Below are 18,923 nucleotides of genomic sequence, written 5' to 3'. Positions count from 1 at the left end.
CGAGTTATTCCACAATGCATTTTTTCAAATATAACTTCATGCAGTACTGAAGAATATCACAAAGTAATAGCAGAAATACAGCTTAGATTGCTTAGTTATCTGATATATCAATCAATGAAGGGAAAAAAGGCTTCAGATGGAGGAAAAAAAAAAAAAAAGATTCTTTGCAAAGTCTCTGCAGACTTTGATAAAGGAAGTCCAACAGCAGAAAAGGTTGCTTCAGTAAAATTTTGATGCTGACACAGAATCATCTTTGGCTTTTCTTGGGCAATACAGGTCAGGTGATCATTTGGCAACGTCTGTTAACATCAAAAGGAAATCTAACACTACCAACATTCTCCAATACAAACAGCTAGAAAACTCTTCATCTAAAGTTCTTCTAAATTTATATCCACTATGGTTACTAAACCAACCTTCTTTGGTGAAAAAACCCCATTGGAATCAGCAAACAAGTCACAAGGCCTTGGTGTGAAAATCTAGCCAGTGAGGTAGCAGTAAGCACAAGCACAAAAAAAAGGCAACAATGGTTAAACAGAATTAAAGAAGAAAGGTGATAAAAGAGAAAAAAAAAACCTGTTAATAAGCCACTTGTCCCTTTGTTACCATCAAATAGAATAAATTTAGCAGAAGGAAATAAATTTGGCTAAGACTCCTTGGGAACATTGCTTCCACCAACTTATTCTAGATGCAAAAAAGTTTGCTTAAGAGATGGTAACAGCACTCAGTTTACAAAAGCTAAAAAATTACTGGACATTCACAACGAAATTTGTCTTTGAATGAAGAAGTCTGATTGTCAGTTACCCAACCAAAGCCTTAACTATAAAGACAGAAAGGGGGGGGAAAACCCAAGACACCTTTTTCACCCCTAAAAATACAGGGGGCATCTAAAACTGCCACTTAAGATATCCCATGCCACCATCACTATTCACTGCATTCAAATCAACATTTGGAGCTGTATAAAGCTCTTAAATCAAGAGAAAACCGGAGAGAAACCAAGTCCCAGACACAGTCAACTGCTATAACACCACTATGACTTATACCACTTGGAATCTTTGAAAATAGTGCTATACCCTTTACATACATGTTTTAGCATCAGAGTTCATTTACTACCTTAAATCAAAGTCTGATCAAATCTTTCACAGGCAACAGAGCGCTTTATAAAAAATGAAGCTCAACATCTTGAAAGATGATGCTAGCAAAGCCGACTATTCACTCATTCCAAGATCTATTATTCATCCAGACAGTTATGTCTTCAACTCTCTCCTGTACAGCATTCCTCAAGCATGAGCTGAACGATTTTCCCTGCTCCCATCTTTGACAACAGCACGAGCAATCAAATTTCCACAATCCATTTCAAGAACTTCCCTGCCATCAAAGACAAAACTGGTAGATACAGCAATGATTGTACAACGTGACACCTTTTAATTTGTGAAGTGTGCAAAACTTACCTTACAGAGTTCAATACACAGCTCAGCTGGTAAAAACATAGTACTGTCCTAGTAGCATATGATTAGATATATACTGGTACCTCAGAAGTGCAAGGTCTTCATTAAAAAAAACCTTCAAATTTGCTATCTACATCTCCTAAATTTTCCACAACAGCAGCCACAGTTACTAGATGGAGAACTAATGAAACTGAAGTGCAAGGATAGCAAGGAACAGAAGCAGACAGGAGTAGCTCAGGAGTTTTACTTCTCCTAATAAATCCTATATGGGTGAAAAGAAATACTATCTATTACCAAAGCAACTACTTAATCCAGATGGCATTTATACACAAACCTGATCAGCTGAAAATGCACCAAAAGAGTCATCAAAAAGAGCTGAGGGCCTCTGAGGGAAAATCTAAAAGGAGATGAGGTTCCATAACGTAAGAGAAAGAAATGTAAAGAACACTCAATGAATTAGCGCCTTTACAAACCTTCGGCATTTCTGGAGAAGGTACCAAAAGCAAACCAGAGTTCTACCTACTCCAAATGTAACAGTCTAACTCTCAGGGACTGATTAAACATTTTAATAAATTCTGCTGTCCTATATTTCTGCACAATGCCTCTAGATAGGTCCCCATTTAACCTTAGCTCAAGTTTGTTACGTGCTTGCACATGCAAGTTTCAGGCTAAAATAATACCCTGTGCTCCTGGTTCAAAGATTTTTGAGATACAAGAAAGTATGTTCTTTTCCTTGTACTTCTTCAATAATTCCACTTTAACTGCATAGATAGCTTCTCTAATAAATTGATAATTTTCTATTTATAGCACTGCTTTATGACCTTTTCCTGCACAGTTCTGCTTCTCTCAAATTTCAGAAGCTAGAACTATTGACACGTACCAAAAGAAATATTCCCCTGCATCCCCTATGGTCAATGGTTAATTAGATTACAATCCCCTTTTCCAAGAGGAAAAAGAATTAACAAATTCAAGGAAGAGTATCTAAACAACACTTCAAACTTTTCTGGGTATCTCAAAGAAGAATAGCTAGAGTACAGGAAGGTCACACACAGCTACTGCAGAAAATGGCAACAATCTAAGAGGCAGCATTTCTGAGTTGCTACCGAATCAACAAATATGCAAGGAGCTGCAAACACTTCTCCTTGCAGCACAGATTTTTCTAAAGGAAGCTTCAAAAAAGTTCAACCATTTTTTGATACCAGAAGTCTCCCCATGAACTTTTCACATGGCTCCTATTACATCACTGTATTAGGCTAGCACATGCTTCCCTACTTTAATGACCAATGGAAATTACTACAGGCAATTCTTTCCGCAGCTCCCTAAAAGCATTAAGTACTATGTTGCATCACTTGCATGAGGAAGAGCCTCCAACTTCATTATTATGCGCTTAGATGTAGAGTGTTTTGATAGACTCTAACACTAAAGCTATTTCCAAAGGCACTTGGCAGTAAGGTCCAAACCTCACTTACGTTCTGCTATATCTTACATTAATACAAGCCCTTGTGCGAGTGGTAGCTCCCTCATCACCCTCTCCTCCCAGGCTGATCAGTCTTCTGGAGACATGATGCAATAGTTATCAATTTTCTCTACCTTTTTAGGTGAGAAGACTCCCAGTGTTCCTCCATCTTCCCGAATGGCAACTCCCATTTCTGCCAACAATGCCTCCCTGAGAGAGAAAAGTAAGATCTTCACCACATTTTAGGCTTCTTAGACAAAATAAGGTCTAACAAAAACCACATAATGAAATATATTTCAACCAGTCTATACACTGACCATACAATCAGGACTGTCACCACCTCGTAACACAATAGGGCAAGTTTCTAAACTTTAGTCCTAGAGCTTATAGGTCTGCAGAACAGCAACAGCAAAAATTTTACAGCGATTTAACAGCATTTCAGTGCAGTAATTTATCACAAGATAAGTACATTTTAGGACATTATATTCATTGCTTCTTTTAGGAAGGTTAAAGCCTGTTCTAAATTTAATCTAGGTAAAAGGAGCCACCACTATTCATTAATTTAAAAAGATTAATTGGCTCTTCCTGATCTAATATAAAAAGTACTCTATCCTTAAGACATAAAAAGGATTATATTGGGTCAAACTGTTCATGTAACACAGTATTCTTGGCTTTGACAAAGCACAACAGTGACGCCAACATAGAAGAATAAGAACACAGCAAACACTGTGGTATTTTCCCCAAAGTTTTCTCACAGTCTCCCCATCTCTTCCTAAGGAATTTCCAGAATTAATGGTGGCATTTCTTTTAAACAGCTATCCAAAGTGGTTTTGTTGTTGTTTTTTGAGTTTTGTCATCTTTTTTTCAATTTAACATAAACCTCATGCAGCAAAGACTTTCACAGCTTACCTATGTATTGTGAGAACTTCCTATTTGTTTCAAATCACCTGTTAGTCTTAAAGTTCCTTAGCTCTGTCAGTGAATAATCAATGTCTATACACTTTCTTCATACACCTCTCATGATTTTATGGACTGCTCAGTCATACTGTTTCCAGGCAAAGATGTTCCCCTTACACATTTTGTAAGCTTTTAACATACTAGTAAGTAATGCCATGTTTGGTTGTGCCCACTTTCTGACAATTATTAAGCATCTGTCTTCTTAGTTTAAGGCACAATTCAAACTGAAGCTGGAGTTGTTTCATAATTTTAGATACCCTCATACTAAAAGCTTCATCTTTTCTGCTTAAATTAGGCACAGAGTTTTTAGAATGTAAGAGAATGGTAGAAGGGGGAAGAAAAAGACCAGGACTCCATGCTGCTTCACAGCAGAAGCCAATGGGATGTTACCTGAATTATCACTTTCACTGCAGGAAATACAGGAAAGAATAGGACTTTCTCTCAGCATTGCCCCTGCCGTTACACAGGTAACACAAAGGTCAGCAGAATTATCACTAAGCACTAATCTGCTGTTCCATTGCTTTTGAACAGAGTAATATTCTCTATTTTCCATACTTGTCCGTTTTCTAGAGACTATCCACATCTACAGTGTTTCTGATTCCTGACCTTTCCATCCTAATGGCCTCAGTTTTCCTCAGCTTCTCTTCCCATGTTTCATTCAGCTCTGCAATGATCTTCTCAGATTCCTGTGTGAAAATCCCAGATGCTATTTTACAATTCTTCTCAAAGTTCTTTACATAATACACAAAGCAATTAAAGTTTGTGCTTAGTTCTAGACCACAAATTAATTTTGGATATAAAGAGTACTCTCAGCACTTCAAAACTCTAAGTTGTCTGTCTTAACTTTTAAAAGGGTAAATAGCCTTGAAGGCAAGCTGAGAAGAAAAGACAACTCATATCTAACCACAGTCAGCCTTTAATTTGAACCACCTAAATTTTTTTGTATTTTTTTTTTTTTTTTAAAATCTGATTTACAGACATCATTCAGTAACTGGATGCCAACGAACAGCAGAGACCACACTGTTATTTCCATGGCAACAGCGGGTTTCCAATAGGAAAGGGCTATGCAGTGTGTGTTCCAGCCCATTCCAATCCCTGTGGCAGTGTCTCACAGACAAGACATGAGAATGAAGCATAGATTCAACACAGCCAGCTCTCCCCACTCATCCACCCATGGAGATTGGGGGGGCTTTCATAAAAATTAAGAAATACTTCACTCTAATGCACTTTTGATGCGGTTGAATTCTATGCAGAATTGGGACAAGGCCGCTATTGTCTGGATAAAGCATGCTATTCTGTGTGCTTCACATTTTAATCTGTGGGGGCTGGGCGAATACAACAGTGGCAGGATTATTCTTCCTCCTTTTTTCAACTTTGAGGTAATTTGGTTTTCTGAAAGCTGAGTGCATTTGCTAGTCAGACTTTGTCCACACTAGTGGTGACCAGGCCTCCTGAAGTCTCTATTTATGATCAAATTTTCCATAATTACCACTGCATTAGAGCATCTGTAAACAAGAATCAAGATTTTCATTTATAATTTAGTTATAGCTCCAGGCTACAATTAAGCCTAAATATTTCTAACAGTAAAGGCTGTGCATGAAACCAGTTTCTAGCCCACTGCAGATAAGTGCCCTTTTTAAGGTGCAAGTGGGTTTCAGACAGCTTCCTACAGAAACAGTAGCACACTGGATATATCTTTGAAGGAAAGTTCTCCTGGGTTCACCGCTATTTAGCCTTAGAAAAGAGCAAAATAATAGCCCCCTTAATCTACAGCGATACCTACCTTCAAACGTTCAATTGCCTCTTCTCCTCCAGGTGTTGACATGATTCTTTCCTGTATACTGGACACAGATGTTAAGCCCACCTGACTACTGAGAGAGCAGGAAGATGGAGATGCAGTGAGGGACCCCATGGAGGCTGTGGAAAAATTGCCAGGACGTTGATTCTCGGAGGCTAGCAAGTATCTATGTTTATTGTTCTGAAAATCTTTCAAATCTGGGAGAGAGACACACAGACAGAGGGAAGGCAGAAAGATGGGAAAAAGGAAAATAGGAAGAGGGAAGGAAGAGGAAAGGGAAAGGAAGGAAATACCGGTATAAGAGGAAAGCATTTAAGCAGCAACAAGACAAGTTTTGCAATTTTTAGATGGCAGTTCTGAAACAAGTCTTTTAATATTAGTATACATAACATAGTAACAACTCAGTTCAGACCCTAAGGATTATTAGTGAAGACTGCATCATAAACTATTTCGATCAAAAAAGCTTGAAAAAATAAATTACACACTTGCCAAAAAATAAACCATCCTATTCCTAACTGAACACTGAACTGAGCACCATGAAACTCAGACCAGGAGCAGATTCATTTCCTCATGAGATTAGTGACATTTTGGACTGAAGTCTGAACAGACAGCAACCCCTTAAGCTCAGCAAAACATTCTCTTCCAGACTCCTTTAATCTAAAATGATGATTAAGTAAATATTTATCACAACAGTGGTTCTGCTGCTAAACCACCCAGGCCAGAAGGACAAAGAACTACCCCTCATTAAATTCTCACAGGAAAGCAAGTAAATCCCCTGCCAGTCCACCATGGGGAGAACACAAGCTCACAATAACATTTTGTTACTTCTTGACCCTCCTTCCCTGAAAAATGGAAATCTAAGATACTTGATCAGCGAAATATCAAGTAAGGCTCTCATACTTCAGAAGGTGCTTTAAAGCTTTTTGGTCTTAGTTTAGATGAGGCAAGCCTTAAAAAAACCCCAAAATTTTATAAGGCAGCTTTTGTAACCTGAAAACCTGGAGGCCTGAAAAATGCCGCCTTGAAAGAGAAAACAAGGAAAGGTGCATGAATGATTTAAGAACAAATGCCAAAGGCAATTTATTTTAATCTAACTTAGCTTCTCGGATATGTCTGTAAACCATATGCTTAGAATAATCACACACCAAAAAAAAAAAAAAAGTCTTGCAACATGGAAATATCAGACAACTGAGTAGCTCAGTTTTAATAATTTTGATAGTTTAAAATTCTATTTCAAAACCAAATCCTTTAAAATAAGTATACTTAGGAGAAAAACCGGTCAAATCAGACCTTGCAAGTTATAAACAAAGGCTTCTTACTTTACAAAAATGAGATGCTCACCCAGACATCGCATAAATTTCCATGTCCTCCTACTTCTCCTCTACTCCTACCCTGAACAATTCTGCTATTGTCAGCCTTATGCCCTAGTTCACTCCTCATTCAACCTGCTGTTTCAGCCTCACGGAACTGATCAAGTCAGTTTGGAAACCACCATCTGCAAATACAGGAAGCCGGGGTGGAAGTTTAACAGAAGAAAAGCAGGTTAAGGAAAGGGAATGCCATCAGAATGAGGAAAGCAGGCATGACAGAGCAGGGAGGATGAAGTCTCGAAAGGCCAATAGACACATGCACTCCTGAAGGCAAAGGAAGTGGCACTTGCAATAGCTTTCACAATTGCTGTGACCACAGAGAACCAAAACCCTCAACATCATGCACTCTTCTCCTGGAGGCTGCAGCTTTCACACGGATGACATATGCACACGCTGGAAGCAGCATCAGAATGTTAGACAAGGCCAGGATGAGTCTTTACACCACCAGTAGCTTTAATTTTAGGAAATTTCAGACAGATCTCTTCTAGCTGATATTGTTTGAGTGAGGGTGAAGAACACTGAATGAAAGAGTTTAAAAAGTCTACCAACCCAAAATTTACATAGACTACATTTCTCTTGCAATATTATCATACGTATATTTCCCTTTCATAGAAGTAAACAGTAGAACAGAAATAAAATGCTATTTGCTGACCATTTTTAACCCTATTAAGTTAATCATCTGCAATCAAGCATTTGAGCACGAGACCTTCATCAGCATAACATGTCCAACTTTTTTTTTTTTTTTTTTTTTTAAAGAGACTATACAAAATAAGTAAATCTCAGTCTCCAGAAGGAACTGGTAACTCACCTTGAGTTAATCAATTGACACATTTAAAACAAATACTTCTAGGTGGAAAAAGAGATATTAAAAGGCTAGGAAGCTAGGTGAGCAGCTGTTTCAACCAAGTAACTTGAGAAAGACTTGAGAAAAAGATTTTCTAGTTCAAATCTAAACTGTTGGCTGTCATGAAAACAGACTAAAGAATTACCACTCTCCCTTCTATATTCTGCCAGAAAGCAAGCAATGAACATATGTTACATTTTAAACTTTGCACTTTTTTTCCACTGTCAACTCAATCTAAGAAATGCTGGTTAAGCTAGTTTCCATGAAACTGCATTGCATTCCACAGTGAGTGTTCTGTCTGGGATTTCCCTGTGAGATATGCTGGCATGCAAAGCTCAGTTAAAAGCTGACCCAGAGAAAGCACGTTAAAAAGAGAACCACACAATACACACATTTGCCTCCACTTCCAGAGTATTCATCTCCCATTGGATCAACTGAAAGGAAGCAGGAGGGAAAATACAAGAAGGATCAAAATTGAAGGTTCACCAGTGACACAGGAAGGGAAGTGAATACTACTTGATGTTTAAAGAAATGAAACACAATTTTCAGTAACAAATAGTTTTTTCAGTTTTGATTTAGAACCAAAAAACAGAAACTGTACCAAGCATGAAAACACCTGCATTTCACTGCCTTCTGGCCCCATTCTCTTGAAAACAAGCAAACAAAAAGGTAAATACATGTTATACATTTTTAAGCAGTCTGTGACTAAGTCAGGACTTCTGCTTCAAAGGCAAATAAGCTCTGACAAATCAGAAACTGATGCAACATTCACCTTTGGTTTTTGGTTGGTTTTTTTTTAAAGTCAAAGAATCTTTTAATCCACTGGAATGCATTCTGTGTTTTTACGGGCATCTCCTTCACTAGGAATTAAATCACTGTTCATATTACAAAGGAATGAAGCAGCTAAAATTTTAGTTTACTTGTGTTGTTTGGAATGAAAACAGGGAAATAATTCAGGCACAAGTTTATTCTGGTGCTTTAAGAGGTTGCTGGCAAAGCAAATCAGTACAATACTGCTCTGCCAACCTAACTCAAAATCTCGCCCCAAAAGAATTCAGTATTTATTCACAAGCAGCTGTTTCATAGCTAGTTATTTTGAGATGACAAACACTTTGTCACTCAAGACAACGTCTAACAAAAATTAGCCACCATTTTCTTTTCTGAGCAAGGATGGCATTGAAGCCAGGTATCAATTCACAACTGTAACCCTTTAAGGAGAAGGAAAAAGATGCTTTCTTTCTCAGTATGAGATTAAGTTTCTGTATCTCAACTACGCTCCTTTTACTGGCAGCCAGACAAAAAGCCCTCCATAACTCCCCAGGGCAACTCTTGAATGTGTAAGGTCTATTACAAAAAAAAAAAAAAAAAAATCCTTTCCACAGTAATGGGAAATTCAATCTTTATATTTTTCCTTGAGAGTTTGAAGGGCTTGTCAACTCTACAGACAATCCTAGGATGGGCTATTTAAAGACAGAAGAGGCTACCATTTCTAAAACCATGTTCAAAATTTCGTATCAGCACCTACATTTACTTCCATGTTTTAAACCCCTTTCTCTCGCAGGCCCAGCTCTTCCTCCTCTGTAAGAGACACCAACCTCAAGACGGTAAGGTCTGTTTAATCCACTTACTGTCAATAATATCTCCCAGCCCCTGGGCACGCAGGAGATCCTTAAGCCTTGTCACCTCCTCCTTCAGCTCACGCACCAGCTTGGCATTGGGATCTTCATTGATAACCGCATTGCATTTAATCTGCTTTGCACGATCAGCATATCTGAAACCAGACCAAAAAAATAAAACCTTATCATGAACATGTAAGTGCTTACCTGCACCACAGAAATGCAGCAATATAGGAGACATTTAGCTTGCAGCTGTATGTCAGAAGAGAATCCTACATTATATTCAATCGTGCTTTTGAATTCCTACTTAATACAGGGTATTGCTGCAAAAAAGTCCTATTCAAGATGGATTAACCAGGTGCATCATATGTACAACAGACAACATGTTGGGTTTTTTGGTTTGTTTGTTTGGTTTTTTTTTCTTTATTCAGTGCTTCGAAGCCTCAGCTTGACTAATATGCTCAATTTTAGGGACCACACTGGAAAAGAACATATGAACACGAGAAGATGGGTTTGATTTTTCAAGTTAAGAGTAGGCAATAAATCCCTAGCTCCCTATTCACATACAATAGATTGGGTTTCCTCTTTCAGGGTAATTGAGCTCTTGTCAGTATAGAGTCTTCTTCCCCATGGATTTTCTCAGAGTATAACAACCCAAAGGTTTGACGGATAACTTGTGGCCATTAGAGCGAACAGCTACCCATATCCACCTCAGATGAAAAGAAAGTACCTTAAAGTGCTCAAAGTTTCATCATAGTTTATGTCTGCTGGACTCAAAGCAGCAACCATCGCAGTTCTGGAGTTACCGCCTATAATGAACAGGCAAGGTTTTAGATGAAACTGCAGTGCACAATCTAGGCACTAATTACCTACTAAATATCAGTATTTTATATACAATATATATGTAACATATATTTATATATAATATATAAACTATAGAATTCAACCATATTCTACATTACTAAGGAACATACAAATACCATAGGAAAGAGAGATGTAATTTTAACGAAGTGGAAATATATGACTCAGATTTGACTACTAAAAATATTTAACCTTATACTTGATACAAATTTAAGTTAAGTGAGCTAAAAGCAGTCAAAAAAATTAGTGAGAATTTCTTTCCATATTGGCACAGGCAAATCAGCCATACCTAGATTTTCTCGAAGAAGCCATGTCAGTACAGAATCCCTGTACGGTATAAAGTCTGTCTTCTTCTTTTTTTTACTCTACAAAAAAAGAACATACTACTGAAGAATAGACATCAAATGGAAAATTCATGTTTAAGATATAAAAATCATAGTTATAGGTATTAAAAGAACCGTGACAGCATACACATTCACTATCTAACAGAGGGGTGGCTCATCCTCAGTTGTACAAGTTTATTGACTTTGATATTAGATAATAGGCAATATATTCAGACATCTAAACAGATGATAAACAGTCCAGAGAATTCCGTTGAAGCACTACCTTCAGAATGGTTTTTCTGTGTATGAAGAACATCTTTCTGACATTTAAATTCTGTGTTCTGAAACCATTCCAAGATAATTTAAGCAGTAAACTACTCATTCAGGGAAAGATTCAATTTTCTTTTCCTAGAAAATTACAGCTTTTTAGAGCAATCTAAAGTCCATTACAGGAGATTCCACAGCTACAGAGATACAGGTGCACATGTAAAAGGACAACTGGCCAATCTCCCTGTGTTTCTGTAAGCAGTTATAAGGAAACTTGAAGACAAAAAAGATGTAAGTATTTTGGACACTGAAATTCATGTATGAGTACAAAGGAGGTAGTTTTAAGGTTTTTTAAGGTTTGTGGTTTGGTGGGGGTTTTTTTGGGGGGGGGGCACAATTTAAAACCTAAATAAAGACAAAAACTTTATAGAGACTACTCAAATTGAAGCATCAGGCCACAAGACAGGTGCCCAAGCATCTAAGTACTTGGTCCCGAAATCAGCAGTGACAAATGTGAACTTCCACACAAGAGACGAGGGCCTTCTCAGCACCTTTGGCAGACTTCCCTCTAAATTTCATGGTAAAGGCTTTCCCTAGCTTCTTTATTTGGTCTAAAAGAAACAATGATTAACTTCAAAAGCTCCATAACAGAATGTGACTCACACAAATAGTTAGTAGGCAAACATCTTGCTTCAAGAAGACACCAAAAGTTTTATTCCACACAATATTTAACACAGGATATGGCTTTGCAATAAAAGGCCTGATTATAGTTTGTGTGAAAATCCTGTTAACCCTCAAGAGGTGCTTAAAATATGAGTGTTAGTCTTGCAGTAGTTCTACTATCCCTTGCCAAAGGTGAGTAACCTTACAATGGACAAGTAAAATTACTAAAGGCAGGTAAGCACCAGATGCTAAAGCTGAAAACTATAATTGATTATCGCCTACAATCTGTCATATGGAGTAAAGAAAAAAGCATGGAGAGTAGAAGCATAAAAACAAAGATGAAGTTATCCCTACTGAAAGCAAATATTCCTAAGGCAAGTCACCAAATCAGGAGCAGGGATGTAATAAAAGAATATTCCTAAGTGCATACTTAAATGTGTACTTTTCATTAGTTTATCCTCAACCTTAGAACATTTTAAAATTTTAGTACTAATAATTCTCAGGCTTCATGACAACAATTTATAGTCACAAGAATTCCTCAAACACCTGGCATAAAAGATCCCTGCTCTTGGATTCCAAAGCGAAGAGAATAAAATCTTACACTCAGACAAAAGAGACCACATCCACTACTTCTAAGACCATCATACCTTGTTGGTGCAGTTATCCTAAGTTGAAAGCATTAAAGAAAGAGGAAGAATATAGAAGATGAGCTTCTTAACAGAGCTTTATATACAGTTTCCATGTTACCTCGGATAGTTTTTTCTTTTCATGAGAAGCCCAAAGAATATTAATAGTTTTCATTAACAAAAACTAAACAACATTTAAGTATATTCAACCTGTCCAAGCTGCTGAGAACTCACTTTGAAAAGGAAGAGCAATAATTTACTTGTTTGGTTTGGTTTTTAATAATCAAATTATTACACTGGCATTTCCAAAATTTTTGACAACAAAGCTGCTGTTAGTTTTCTAAAATTATTCTTTCAAATAAAAATAAAATTACTGCAGAACTAAAAGCTTGCTATATGAACATATCTTCTGCACAAATGCAGGCTTCTTTTGCAACACTACTTCACAGCTAAACAAACCAATGCTTCAATCTATCAACAAATAAAAGTTACTACCAGCCTGCATGACATTCACAGAATACTATCAACAGCGTTCATCTATCAAAATACACACAGCTAATTTGGCTGAGAATGCTAGGCCAAGAACAGTGAATGATTATGTTGTACTCCATGGTTTTTACTGTCATGGTTTTACTAGCTATAGAAAGGTTGCTGCGGGTAAGTAAATGCTGTACTTACCACTTCGGCCAATGCTGAAATAACTTTGCCCAGAGTTGTGAGAGACTTGTTTATATTTGCTCCTTCCTGAAAAAACAGAACCCAGTATTATATAGTAATTAAACTTGTTCAACCGTGAACCTCTGTCGGCTAAATGAGCCAAATGTCACATCCATGATTGGCGCAGGGCGGGAGGGAAGTCTTTGGTTTTGCAACTATTTTTTCCATATTTATAATAACAATTGTTTCTTTTCCTCATTATTTGTCAAGCAAAGACTCCACATGGTGCTTGTGCACCCACTTCCCTTTCCTTCCCCATTCATCAATGGCCCAATACCTTTAATCGGGTTCCTTTGGCACCAGTTGAATCAGCTCGCTCACTCCCAGCTAGATCCACAAGGCTAATCTTGCTGACCTGAAAAGAGAAACCACGATAATGAGAATTAATTCTTGGTGAACTAGAGTAAGAACAAAATTTCAAAAGAATTCTATGCCTGAGAATAACTCTAATGTCTAAAAAAAAAAACAACCCCAAAAAACCAAAAAAACCCCCCATCACTGTGGTGTGCTTGAAACTACACTCAAACACTCACAAACAATTAGCTTAATGCTGTCATCTTATGGATAAGAAGTGTCTAGACTATGCTCTGTTTTACGTATCACTATACTCTAAATTACCTAAAAAGAGAGAATGAAATCTCACGTGAACAGAGCAGAACAGAAGTCAAAAGAAATTAAACGTTACTGCTAGAGACAACACAAGAATCTCAAAGGAAGAGAACTTAATGTATCATCCCAACTCTAGTGACACCAACAATAAAGCATTGGCCTAACCGACGCTACAGAAGGCATGTCAGTTAATGATAATTTTACAGGGTCTTAGCATTTGGCAGGGGGGCCATCTTCAATACATAGTTTTCTTTCAGAACTGCCCACAGCAGTCACTTCAGAAATATGAATATTACCTGTATTTCAGCTACTTTTGCCTGCAGAGTCTCTATTTCAGAGTAATAACAGCCAGAAAGCTGTTCCACGCTAAACAGTATATGTCCTTTTAACATTCAAATTCCAGAAAGTGCCCAAGTCTCACTCATCCCAATTCCTGTGCCCAAAGAAAAGAACTAACGAGGCAAATACTTTGCCCCGACATGCAAAAAGACAGAAAGTTCTGGGAACAAGACTGGGGCAGATTAACTTCTTCTATTTCATATATCCCTCCCCATAGAGTCTAGTCCTTAAAGCCATATTTTTTCTACATCAATATATTCTCCTTCTGCACATATTCCCCATTTAGTTGTTTTTAGAATTACAGTCAAACAAAATCCTGTAAGAAATAAAAGGGCTCTGTCAAGGGAGACAGCAAGTTCACCCTTAGACAAAACATCAGAAAAAACAACTAATTCTCATTTTCTCATCATACTGCCAACAAGAATAAGTCACTGCAGGGAAGATTTGTGCAAAAATGGTCAGAAAGCCACTTCTTATCTGTAACATACCTTCTCTGTGGAAAGATTAGTTTCTGTGTCATGTTTCTTCTGAGTAAAGACAATTGTAAACACAGCATGAGAGCGGCTGCTGGTTTCATTCATGTTGGTAGCTGCCACAGTCCTAACATATGAACAGATATAGACACGTTTAGAAAAGAGTAGCCTCTGTGCTGCAGGTACAACTACCTGCAGGGCTGAATGCAGCTGTAGAGTAATGAGACCAAGAGGCTGTACAGTTTATGTTCTGCTCTGTAACCAAGATCAAACCACACTGAACACCTTTAACAAACCCTTTGATTTTTCACTCCTGAATTACTCCCTTCTTCATCACAGTTTAAACAAATTTCCTCAATAATCTACCTTGCACTCAAACACACAAGAAAACGCGAACAGCATTTATGTCAATCTATCCTGTGATTTGCAGCACTATTTCACCACGCAAATCAATGTAAGCCTTTTAATAGCATTGATTAGTGCATATTTCAACAATACTCCTCATGCGACGCAAGTCTTGTAATAAGTGCAAAAGCATCACAGAAGATATTTTAAATTTTCTGCTATATGCCATATATCCCCACAAAAGAGATAAAAATATGTAACAGGCTACCATCACTAACCTGGCTTTGTTCCCAGCATCCATGAGGTCTGCAATGTCTGTATAAGACGTGACTGCTAACTTGGACAGATCTTCCACATATGGTCCAAGCAGAGGATGTTCTCGCACTCGCAAATTCCCTTTGTTCTTCGGGTTCAACAAGTCTCTGACTCTTTCACAGTATATCTCCATATAACTCACCTGAAAACAGGAATTTGCATGGACAATTTAGTGTTTCTTAAGGCTTCCTCTGCAAGCAGCTCCGCAGCATTTCAGAGTGCCACTGGTAGAAACTCCCCCAGTCCACTATAGGAAAGCTATAGCTGGGTGTCTCAGTTCTTTTATCAGCTTGAGGCAATGGCAGAAGGGAAGAAGAGTCACTAGTCTCATGCATCAGGTCTCCAACATACGCTGCAGGCCTTGCATCCATGTATAGATCCCTCAACCATTTAAAAAAATATCTGTGTTTAATTAAAAATTATACATTTCAGTTCACAATAATTTTAACAGTTTTAGTATGACACAGCAGCAAAACTATCTTTCCTAAAGAGGCAAGGAAGACAAATGCTAAAAGGAGTCTGCCTATAAAGAATCTCTCTTATGAACCTCCAAAGCAAACTTAAAAAGGGAAAAAATTAATTTCTTTGTATGCAGAAGCAGCCTTTGATTCTAAGCTCTACCCACGTCCTGCTGTATTTCCGAGTCATCAGTACAATTATTCAAACTACGGTAAACTTAAATCTGCACCCTTTGAAATAAATTATAAGGCTAAGATTATTTTCAAATGCATTCATTAGTTTTTATGTTTCTCATGACACTGGGCTTATCCTAGTCCAACAGGTACTTAGCAGCTCCAGCAGTCAAGACATTAAAAGAGACAGTAAGTTATTCACTTTCTGTGAATCACTGTGGAAAGATCACAGATGTAAGCAGCAGTTTTAGAAATACAAAAAGATATCTTCAATCTCTAAATAAGTGCAATTCAGAAAAATGAATTCTATATCCAAAACACATCACGATAAAAATTTATACACCTCCATCATGGTTTCTGTCTAGCTGTCTCTCTTCTCTGCTTGTTTGCCAGATGTTCATTCCTTTGGATTTCCATTATAAGAGAGATTATTTCTCTCTCTCTCACACATGAGCAAATCTATGCTTGGAAACATAATCCAAACCATAAACAAGTACCAAATACAAAAAACATCATGAAAACGTGGGAGTCTTCTCATTCACAAATCCTAATGCTCCTACGGCATTCAAGCATCATCAAATGTTAATAAAATACAATTAAATTAAGTGTTAAAATGGACAAATTCAAAGCCACAGAACTAGTAATTTTCTAGTTCTGTAATTTAGAAGTGGTAGTGACTGGAGTTCACATTTATTAGTAATAGTCACATTTTACTTCTATGGACTTTTTGGTTTTCCTTTCTTTTGAAGCCTGCAATGTATTTGCATGTCAAGCCATTAAAACCGATTTGGGGGGGGGGACAGGACGGGGACGGGACACACACTGTAAGAGAAAGAAAATACTGTTTCTGTGAAGCACCTGCTTTTATTTTATCAGCATCTTAATGCACCATCAATAACACAGCACCTAAGCTCAGTTTGATGTCCAGCACACATATATTCTTTGATCTCTCACCATACTCACCTCTACAGAATATGACATTTCTTCATTGCTGTTGTCATTGATTTTCTCAAACAGTTCTTCACATAGCTGGAAAGAGATTAAACCCGAGTCAGAAATTAGTCTTTTATGAGTAGTAACAAGTAACTACTGTAACATATCATTAAATTGGGTGGGGAAGGGGGATGGCAGGGAAGAAAAAGAACCTATTACATCAACCACATACAGCCTCACTGGGAAGATACTTCATCTCAATTCTACATTACTATCATTCAATCTTATTTTATATAGTATCTCAATAATTTTTCTAGATTTAACCAATATTATTATTCTATATTATAAAATTAGAAAAAGCCTATAATAACTGAAATTGGAAGTAATAATTTTAGAAAGGCATGATTGAAATCCTTAATCCTCTCCTAGTCTCTTAAAAACAATAGTCTGTTTATTCAGTGTGCTGAAGTTCCAGGATTCAGGTTTAAATCAACAGGCAAAAATTACTTCACAATTTGTTAACAATATCTTCATATGAAAGATAAGTTAACAGGAATCTACTGCGTCAAAACTGCTTGTCTACAAGTAACTGAGAGACCTGAAATTAAGATAATAAAGGAAGAAGTAGTGAACAGTGGGCAAGTCATGGATACGTATTTGGAGATTAAAAAGCATGGGTATGGAGAGGAATAAGAGTAGAAAGAGGTTTCTGGAACAGATATCTACAACCCACTGTACGGAAAATAAACAGATTGTGACCAATACAGACAATTTTGAAAGTACACACTCTGAAGTTTTAAGTCAACACATGGTTGAAGTACCACAAAGTTTCACACTACGGACTGGCAGACAGGGAATTTTGCCAACACATAAGAATTTAGTGTCAACAACCTATATTACTTGGAACATGATTGTGCTGTACCTTCTGCGTACGTGACAAGAGATTGAACAGTTTCAACAAGGTCTCCCTGAATATGTAATTCATTTTTTATCTTTACGAGAAGACCTCCCAGTGAATTTGGAGGGAAATTATTTTGTTTTAAAATTGTAGTAGATAATAATGTTCCTGTAGATTTAATAATGTTCCTGTTAAGTTGGGGCTTTTGGGGGGGACAATGTTTTATTTGTACATATTTGAAGTTTCAGAAAACCAAATAGGAATATCAAGATTACAACAAAAAGTTTTAGCATGAAGCTGTTGTCATAGATTTATAGCTTGTTTCACCTGTTACACTGTTACTTTATACTACTGTAATAAAACCAAAATGCTTAGATATAACAATTCTGTCCTTCATCACATTAGCTCTTTCAACATTATTTTAAGCTAATCACCAGAACACTTGCTACCTATTTCAGTACACATGCCCACGCTATTAGCAGAGAACAACACTCTGTGTCATCTATTTCACACCTGTGGCACAGGGCCAATGCCTGTAGCAGAATGACAACTCAAGCTGTTCAGCATATTTATTTATTAACTGAAACCCAACCTCAGATTTCTATTTTGGGAATGGAGGAATGCACTACCTTCCAACAAACTCGGTCCGCTGTCAGCACCTACACAACTAAGGAAGGCCTGTACTTTGAACAAGTGCCACACAACCAACAGCTATAGAATGCTAAATTCATGATGATGGCATGAACTGTTGCCAGCCAAAATTTCCTGGGGGTGTATCTCAACTTTGTCAAATGGCAAAAACAAACTGGGGGGCTGGGGGGGGGAATAACACTGGGTGGTGCTCAGTCACCCTATATATTTTTTTCCCAGTGTTTTGATATGCTTCGTTGCTTACCAAAATATATTATTCAGTTTTTAGCTTTGGGAAACTTGTTTCCACAACTGGCATGTTCATCAGTAATACCAGCTTTTGAATTCTTGCTGAATACAAAGTGCTTAAGCACTGTCCTAGCTAAAGTCGGAGAAGGAGACAAGAAACCCAGTGAGTAAGACATCTTCATTTACTAGTTTGTTGGGGAAGTGGAGAAATTGGATCTAGGAAAAATATAGAGAGTATACAGTACAGTTAAAAAAAAAAAGGTAACAGAGGGAAAATTACTTATAATGGTCTTTTTCACCAGTAGATTTCTTTCACTTCAGAAGTAAGCTGTGGTTCTCTGTTAACTGCTATTCATAGAATCATAGAATCACTTTGGTTGGAAAAGACCTTTGAGATCATCGAGTCCAACCTTTAACTTAACCCTGCCATCCCACCACTAAACCATGTCCCTAAGCACCTCATCCATCCTTCTTTTAAATACCTCCAGGGATGAGGACTCTACCACCTCCCTGGGCAGCCCATTCCAGAGCCTGACAACCCTTTCGGTGAAGAAGTT

The 18,923-nt window shown here is 37.5% G+C and overlaps 1 protein-coding gene across 3 annotated transcripts in view; it reads right to left on the bottom strand.

The window, feature by feature from the left end:
• The window catches only part of KIF1B (kinesin family member 1B), an 89,689-nt gene that overhangs the window by 50,555 nt on the left and 20,211 nt on the right, over positions 1–18,923 (bottom strand). For all 3 annotated transcript variants that reach the window (XM_035901903.1, XM_009646441.2, XM_009646442.2), the window contains exons 4-14: positions 16,620–16,685; positions 14,988–15,166; positions 14,380–14,491; positions 13,221–13,298; positions 12,905–12,970; positions 10,637–10,712; positions 10,217–10,295; positions 9,499–9,641; positions 5,642–5,775; positions 4,465–4,544; positions 3,036–3,111 (exon numbers count right to left, since the gene is read on the bottom strand). In XM_035901903.1, the coding sequence (XP_035757796.1) occupies positions 3,036–3,111; positions 4,465–4,544; positions 5,642–5,775; positions 9,499–9,641; positions 10,217–10,295; positions 10,637–10,712; positions 12,905–12,970; positions 13,221–13,298; positions 14,380–14,491; positions 14,988–15,166; positions 16,620–16,685 (1,089 nt within the window). The remainder of the gene's footprint in view (positions 1–3,035; positions 3,112–4,464; positions 4,545–5,641; positions 5,776–9,498; positions 9,642–10,216; positions 10,296–10,636; positions 10,713–12,904; positions 12,971–13,220; positions 13,299–14,379; positions 14,492–14,987; positions 15,167–16,619; positions 16,686–18,923) is intronic.

This window comes from Egretta garzetta, unplaced genomic scaffold (genome assembly GCF_000687185.1).
Source record: "Egretta garzetta isolate BGI_Z169 unplaced genomic scaffold, ASM68718v1 scaffold69, whole genome shotgun sequence".
NCBI classification, from domain to species: Eukaryota; Metazoa; Chordata; class Aves; order Pelecaniformes; family Ardeidae; genus Egretta; species Egretta garzetta.
Note: the sequence above shows the minus strand (reverse complement) of the source record. Positions and strands in the feature narration are given on the sequence as shown.